The following is an 8,778-nucleotide window of genomic DNA, read 5'->3' as shown; positions in this document are numbered from 1 at the left end:
TCTTAGTCAAATCTGAGAACAATTTCACTTGTAAAATGTCAATCAATCGTCTCAAACTCGATTGTTCCTTCGTTTCTACATCAATCATTGACTGTTCTCATTCTCTTTTCTTTAATCTTCTTAACCTTCTACTGCCAAGTATTTCAATTTCAATTGATGATACATAATACTTATATCTATCGACATTAGTAGTACGCACCACAATACAATTGTGAAATTCTATTTCACAGTAAATTATCTAAACTACATATATTGGCTACATAATTATTCGGATTACTCTATTTTAATCCATAAGTTAGTAAGAGAGTTTCAGATTTCCATTTTCTTTTAAAAAAGCAAGCTTCATATCATAAATAAATTTCGTATTTGTAAACGAATAATCGTATGTCCTATGAACTAATAAAGTCTTAAGAAATGATACGTTTCCAGTGTGAGACTGGGGTTCCTGGGTTCAAGTCCTGGGTGCGGTATTGTGGATGTGTACTGGGGAAGAGCTCCATACGAAGATGAAATGGCCGTCCAGTGCTTCCATCTTTTCATTGATGATCTAGCTTAGTTCGATTCATGAATCCAACCTTAAAAATCAAATTATAGTCCATTTTAACTGAACTGCACGTTTAATATGACGCAAATCGATTTGTTGAGTTATAGGGTGATCAAATAGTTTGATCATTTAAATTTCATCCACTGATAAATGAACTAAGCACATAATAAATTCACTTGGTATTATTTGGCTTGTATCTTCCCATTGAGGTTTAAAACTGCAATCGATCAGTCTGTTATTGGCATATGTGTATACTGTGCATATGCCTCGATATTGCCTTAATTCATAAGCTTTTTGTAAGCAATAAGATGAAACGCGCGTCCTGGATTCCACTGATAGCCACTATCCATCATTGCTTATAATAAGCATATAATACTTGTATAAAACATTCTCCAGATATGAATAAAATATAAGATGACTATATTGTTGACCAGGTATTCTGTTTCTCTAATACTTATCCATCGGTGTATTCGAGTCGGTTATTCATATTTTGTGAGTAATCGTTAACCATGTTATTGATATATATATTCAGATAATCAACTATAATCTACACGTTTATGCTCATTCTCTCCAGTAAGACACTGATAGAGACCAAACCAGTGAATTTATATTAATATAAGCTTTTCGAAAATTCTAGGTTGCAAATGTTAACGCATTTGAACATGTGCTTTGCCTCACAGCTAAAACAGCTTAATGATAAAGAGATGGTGGTAGCTCAGGTGGATGATTTTGATGGAGGTTTGTTCTCTAAACTTGATGGTTTGGTCGTGGAGCTTTCATCGTTCTTCAGATAGAAATCTAAAGTTTGTGCTGAAGATGTCGTTCAGAAGAACGATGAAAGCTCCACGACTAAACCATCCAGCTCAGAGAACAAAACCCCATCAAAATCATCCACCTGAGCTACAAATCTTCTCCACCAGCTCAAAACCAGATTAGTGGAGAAGCTAAAACTTTGCTGGTAAACTTAACGAAATATGACATATTTCGAAAGTTGCTTGTCATTATTGGCATGCTCACAGTGGTTATACTCCATCTTACATATTCTACATTTTGTCACTTAAATAAATGTGTCCATATGGCTATGTGATTTACTTCGTTTTTGGTTGGTAGCGTCAACCAACAAAATTCCATGCAGTTAATTTTCATGCTGGTTGATTCGCGTGACATATACTTACGTGGTAAGCTTTGTTCAACATAAAACAGCATTGATCTGGGTCATAATAGTTTTATCATCGACAATTTGACTATGGTCAACTTTATCTAGCATTGAGTTATTCTGGTTATTTAGATCACTAATTATTGATTAATGACATTTTATTATAGTAGTCAAGTTTCATTGTAACTTCTTGTTGATTTCTTGCAATCACAAAACATCAAACAATATTTTTTATTATAGTATAACAGAATAAAGGACAGCTGATAGAATTTATTCAAGTAAAAACCGTAGTCAGAATAGGCTGCTTACTCTCGCCCTTTCTCTTTCTTCTTGTGATCGACTGAATTATGAAGATTTTGACATCTGAGAGAAAACACGGAATACAATGAACAGATCAAAATCAAATAGAAGATTTAAACTTCGAAGATCACCTGGCTCTTCTATCCCATACACATCACCAAATGCAGGTCAAAACAACTAGTGTAACAGCAGTATCCGCATCAGTAGGTCTCAACATATACAAGGGGAAAACCAAGGTCCTCAAATACAACACGGAGAACACTAACAAAATCACTCTTGATAGGTAAGCTCTGGAAGATGTGAATTCTCTCACGTAGCTGGTCAGTGGCGTCATCGATGAACAAGGAGAATCCGATGCAGACGTAAGGGCGATAATTGTAAAAGCAAGGATAGCATTCCTACAATTGAAGAACATATGCAACTCAAAACAAGTGTCAAACATTATTTAAGTCAGAATCGTCGAGACACATATACTGTACGCAGCTGAAACTTGCAGAACTACCACAACCATTATAAAAAATGCAAATATTTACAAACAATTGCTTATTTTAAGATACTTAATATCCGTTGATCGGGTACCATCAGTAACAGCCTACTATGGGAAAGAACAAACCAGCTTTCAACTGAAGATGATATTAGGAAAAGATGCTAGAGGTAGATAAGACATACATTGTTGAAATAATCAAACTGCATCATGAGGCAAACACTAATTTGAAATCCCAAATGAAAAACGTAACAATGGAAGGATGAAGTAGACACTACATCGGCAATTATCCAGTACACTGTTGGATGGAGTATCCTAGTGACTGGCCTATACTCTTCCATGAGGGGTAGCATACATAAGTAGAAGTATTATTAGTAAATAATACAATAAGTACGTATTTTTATTATTTGTTATTATTCTCAGACTTAATATTGATCCGTTGGCCAGACACTATCAGCAACAACCTACTGTAGTAAAGAACAAACCAGATCCCATCGGAGGAAGAATCAGGAAGAAGTGCTGGAAGTGGATAGGACACACATTGAGGAAAGCACCCAACTGCGTCACAATGCAAGCCCTCACATGGAATCCTCAAGGCTAAACAAAGGAAAAGAGAAAGACCAAAGAACACATTACGCCGAAAAATGGAGATAGACATGAGAAAAATGAACAAGAATTGGATAGAACTAGAAAGCAAGGTGGAGAACATAATGGGTTGGAGAATGCTGATCGACGGCCTATGCTCCATTAGAAGTAACAGGCGTAAGTTAAGTTGAGTTTAATATTGATCATTCTCTGACTGACTCACTGACTCACTCTCTGTTCCTCCTGTTTTTTTAAATTTTACAGTGTATCATTTATCCTACAACAACCCATCGTGGTAATATAAATACAGCAATTAAATTAAATTATTTAACATGGATTACAGCCTTTATATTAGCTAGTCCATTGGTTTATTTTTCACATATTACTCAATTAAATCATTTACAATGTACTGAAAAAGCTAATAATCCTACAATACAAAAATTAAAAGTATTTTATTCCTTAGCTGCATTAATTATACAATATATGACACCATTAATAATTGTTATTATTGTATATTATCGTATTTGTTTAAGTATACGTGATCGTAAATTAAGGGCAATTCAAAAAATATGCTTATCACAAATTATACATAAACAAATTCATGAACAATATCATAAAGAAGAAAATATATTATATACAAAAGAGAATAGAATTCCCTATACTAAAACACAGATTCACCCCCACCACCAACACTACCCCCATCTCCAACCCCACCCACACAATTATAATGATAATGTTTATTGTTTAAATAATAATCAACAAATTAATAAATCACCACAGAAACAAGATATGATTTTATCCCCTATACCAACGATATCTATAACATCACAAAAAGAAGCAATTGATCGTAGACATCGTAAAGCTATTATATTATCCACAGTAATTGCTATTATATTTTGTTTAAGTTGGTTACCAATTAATACAATGAATGTCATAAGTGATATACGTGAATTAATTATTATAAGTAGTATTGATATAGCAATTAAAAATTTGAAAATTAATGAATATGATCATAGCAACAACAATAATAGTAATAGTAATAATACAAGAGATAGTGATATAACTATCGCATCGGATTCAATGATACAACATTCAACAACCAATTTAAAAGCAATTAATCAAATTATGAGTATTGAAGCTAATAATATTAATGCTATCACAGTCATTATAACACAAGCATTATGTTTATTATTAATATTAAGTTCAGCTTGTTTAAATCCCATATTATATGGTTGGTTAAATAAAACATTTCGTATGGAATTTTATCAAGTATTACGTATTCATTCATCTCTATTACATAATATGAAATCATCTAATAAAAATAATTCATTGGATATAAGTATAAATAAAAATCATTTAAATCATGATAATGATTTGATTGAGAAAACAATTGAAGAAAACCTAGATCATCACCATCATCATCATCATCAACATCAGCAACAACACCACCACCACCAACATCATCACCATCACTATCATCATGGTGAACAGCCTCAGCAACAACAACAACAACATCCTTATCAATTATCAAATGATCATATGAATAAAGTAAGAATTGAATATAATAGATCATTAACACCAACACAAGATTCATGTACTTTATTTTCATTATTTACATCAAAATCAATTGAATTGAATTCAACGCCAAATTCAACGCATAGTGGTAGTATTAACAATACTCCTAAAAATTCCATTACTAATACTAACTATAGTATGAATAATAATAATAGTAATGGTAATGATTTCTTGATGAAATATATTCAATTGAAGAATGATGAATTATTCAATGAAGATCAAATTTCAGAAAAGATCATTCATGAACGTGAATTCTATCAGAAATTAGATCTAGATCATCATTTAATTAATATTACTAATACTAATATAAATAAGGATACAAGAAGCTGTTTTGTATTGAATAGTAATGACAAGGATAACGATGATGATGATGAGGATGATGATGAATGTGATGTGATTCCAGAGACAGATAGTAATATTGATTTAGCAAATCTTAGATATTTACCAGATATAACGTCGATTTAATCAAAGAAGAGTTTCTTATCACGTTTTTTTTCATTCTTTCTATATTTCAATTGATCTTCTTTTGTGTGAATTCATTTTTAGCTCTGGTTTGTGTGTGTGTGTGTGTGTATCATATTCTTCCAGTTGATATTTTGTTCGGAGTTATTTTTGTTCTTTATGTTATCATAATAAGTGTGTTTTTAGAAGAAGAAGAAGAGGAGGAAGAAGAAGAAGAAGAAGAGGAAGAGGAAGAACAAGAAATAAATTATTTCATTACAGATTACTTTAGTTGTTTCAACTCAAGTGGTCAAGTATGTTGTCAAGATAATTTAATTACAAATTGTATCCAGAATATAGTAAAACAAAAACCAAACAAAAAAATTACGGATATGCATTGATTTATAATGCAACAATTCATGCTAAAACTATAAGTAGAATTTATCAAAAGTGAATATCAGAAGAGGTTTTGTGGAGAGTGTAGTAATTTCAAGAGTTGGGATCATGAGTCGATTGAAACTAGGCTATCATGAAAAGCCTGGAAGCACTGGGCTGCCGTTTTGACCTATTGTGAAACTCATTGGCAGTATGCGCCCACGACACGACCTCGCGGTGTATAACCTGGAGTTCTAGTGAGAAGCAATGACTAGTGGAGTTCAACCGGGTCTGTTGTGTGATAGTAACTCACTGATGACAATGATGGATGGTGGCGTGGATTAATTGAAGTTAGACATTAACACAGTTGGATGCCAGCCGGTTCAGTGGTCTAATGGTTAAGCGCCCGCGCGCGAGACCGATATGTCTTGGGTTGGAATCTAGCGAGGCGGGATCGTGGATGCACACTGCTGAGCAGTACCATACTTGGTTGAAACCGCCGTCCAGTGCTTCCAGATTTTCCATGGTGGTCTAGATTCAATTGACTCATGATCTCAACTATTGAAAGAATAATAAATAATTGACAGTTGTAAACAATACTAGTGATAATAAGTGGTTAAAAGTATAGGGAACATATAATTTAAATAAACGGACAAGATCAATCAATATTTAAATTCGAATGCATGAATAAAAATAGATTTTTAACTATGTCACGTAAACATCACCTCATTACAAAACTGGTTAGTGTTTTTTGAGCAAGTTAGTTTTCTACTGGATGAGGTCGTTAATCCCATGCACAACTCTCTTCCTTTATCCGATTTGTAACCGGAAGTAAATCTAGAAGAGCTACATGCGAGGAGAACCCTAACTTGGAATCCTGAATGAAAGCGTAGAAAAGGAAGGTCAAAGAAAACATTACATCGGGAAATTGAAGCAGATATGAAAAAGATCAATAACAACTGGAAAGATCTGGAAACGATTGCTCAAGACAGGGTTGGATGGAGAATGCTGGTGAGAGGTCTATACTCCTCCACAAGGAGTAACAGGCATGAATTAGTAAGTAGGTGGTCATTGCACGAGCTAGTAGCTATAAGGATTCAGTAGGTAAGTGGATAACGTGATAGCTTTTGTAGCGGACAGTACTACGTTCGAGTCCTAGAGTGACGATGATCCAGTTAATGCATCTCAAATAAGATTAAACGAGCGTCTTAAACTCTATTGCTTATAATGCATATCACGTAAGATTTTCAACTTTGGAACACACCAGCCTGTAAAATTGTATGTTAATGATTTCATAAGGCTATTTACAGTTAACGAGGAGTCTGTTAAGACAACATTTTATACAGATATTAATAGAATCCCAAATATTAGTCAACATCTTCAACATAACTTTGTAAAATAAACTGAAACTATGGTTTCTGAAAATGCGTAAAATTTATCTAAAGTGAAATGAAAATACATCATACTAACATGGGAATATATCGAATAATTTCATAGAAGCACAGGAAGGCCGTTTCGTTCTATTGTGGGACTCCTCAGCAGTGAGCATCCATGATCCCACCTGGCGAGATTCGAACCAGGGAACTACCGGTCTCACGTGCGAACGCTTAACCACCAGACCACTGAACCGGCCGGAATACAACTGTGTTAGTATCTAACTTCATCTAATCCACGAAATTAAGAGACATATCCACCATTGTCATCAGTGAGTTGATATCTCACAACAGACCCGATTGAACTCCACTGGTCATCGCTTCTCACTAGAACTCCTGGATATACATCTTGAAACCATTCACTAGTGAGCATATGTTGATTAGTATCAGAAGGGGTTTTACTCAGATTGTAGTAATTTCAATAGTTTAGATCATGAATCAAATTTTTAAACTTGTGCCGTATCCTATTAATTGATAACGTAGTGATACCACCAATTAGAGAACAGTGAATTATCGACCACACCAATCACGCATAAAACAAGTACGAATAGTCTAGAGTCCTTATCGATCCTACTTCCTGACTAGATCAGCCACTTAAGTCCACAACACCAATCTCAGTCTCCATCATATGAATAATGTATTCCGAAACATACTGGGTTTATATACAAACCAAACACATCACATCACATCATAAAATAGAAAATACACATTTGTACATGATTTAGCCAAATGTGGTTGTGAATGTGGGAGATAGTAATTGATAGACCGAGCATAATTCAAGAATGGTAAATCGTATAATAATGGTTCATAGGTCAAAATAAAGCTTATAATAAGAACATGAATATGGATATTTTAGTTATTTAACAATTATACGATATATATATAGTATTAGTCCAGAAATAGATTCCGACAGTTACCATTCATTATTCTTATCTGGATACAACACATATTGATTAAAACAAAGATGTAAACATTGAGCTGTTTTTTTGTCTGTTCAGCTGCTTCATTAATAATTTATTATAATTTCCAGATTCTCATATGTGATGAATCTAATGTAAAAACGAGAATATATGGTTTGCGTGAAACTAGGTCACATTGTGGATACAATCCCTCAATTTCAAAGAATCAAATCAACACATGTACACCTTTATAAAGTGTAGTTTAAGCGTTTAGAAAAATATCTCTAAAACGATATCATTAGCAATCTTTGTTAAGATTAAGGAGTTTGATGTTGAAGACATGAATGTAAATAATTTGGGTCGCATACTGTATAGTTAGATTGACAACGGTAAGTTAACATCAGCGACTAAATAATTCAGATGTTCAACAACTGCCTACTGATTTATATAGAACATTTCATTAAAATTATACTATTTATTTCATCTTAATATGTTTTCTTGAAATTCTTGGTAAATTCTTGAATATTTGACATAAAAATAATCACATTTACAATTGATTGATCACTAGGTGGTGATCAATGTCATGTGTTTCAGGTCCTCTTTAGTGCAGATCAAATCCTATTGACCAAGTTACAATGTGGCCACTAGTCTAAGTGACTTGGCATTGCATGTACTATGTTGACATATGTTGGTGGTTGGATGTAGTCTACAAGAAACCATAGACCTAGGTTTTGTGCTATTTGGTACTCATCAGCAAGGTGTACCAGTAATCTTGAGGTAACTGATACTTCCTGACGGATTCGATCCTAGACTAGTAGCTACATTGTAACTTGATCAATTAGATTCGATCTGCATTAAGAAAGATCTGAAACATTTCTTGGCCAATTGCGTACATTTATCATTCGTTTGATTTCAGATAGGTCCAACTTATTTAAGTGATTTTAAAAAAACATAATAATTTGGAATACTGAATCTCATACATTAAC

General features: G+C 33.5%; 1 protein-coding gene across 1 annotated transcript; it reads left to right on the top strand.

Annotated features, from left to right (window-relative positions):
• Positions 1 to 2,161: 2,161 nt before the first annotated feature.
• On the top strand, positions 2,162 to 5,109 carry MS3_00005832 (uncharacterized protein; the record flags this gene model as incomplete). Its single annotated transcript, XM_012939418.2, has 2 exons — positions 2,162 to 2,203; positions 3,334 to 5,109. The coding sequence occupies 2 exons, from the start codon at positions 2,162 to 2,164 to the stop codon at positions 5,107 to 5,109; spliced, it is 1,818 nt and encodes a 605-aa protein (XP_012794872.2).
• Positions 5,110 to 8,778: the final 3,669 nt, after the last annotated feature.

Source organism: Schistosoma haematobium, chromosome 3 (assembly GCF_000699445.3).
Source record: "Schistosoma haematobium chromosome 3, whole genome shotgun sequence".
Classification (NCBI taxonomy): Eukaryota; Metazoa; Platyhelminthes; class Trematoda; order Strigeidida; family Schistosomatidae; genus Schistosoma; species Schistosoma haematobium.
This window is presented reverse-complemented; position numbering and strand designations above follow the sequence as displayed.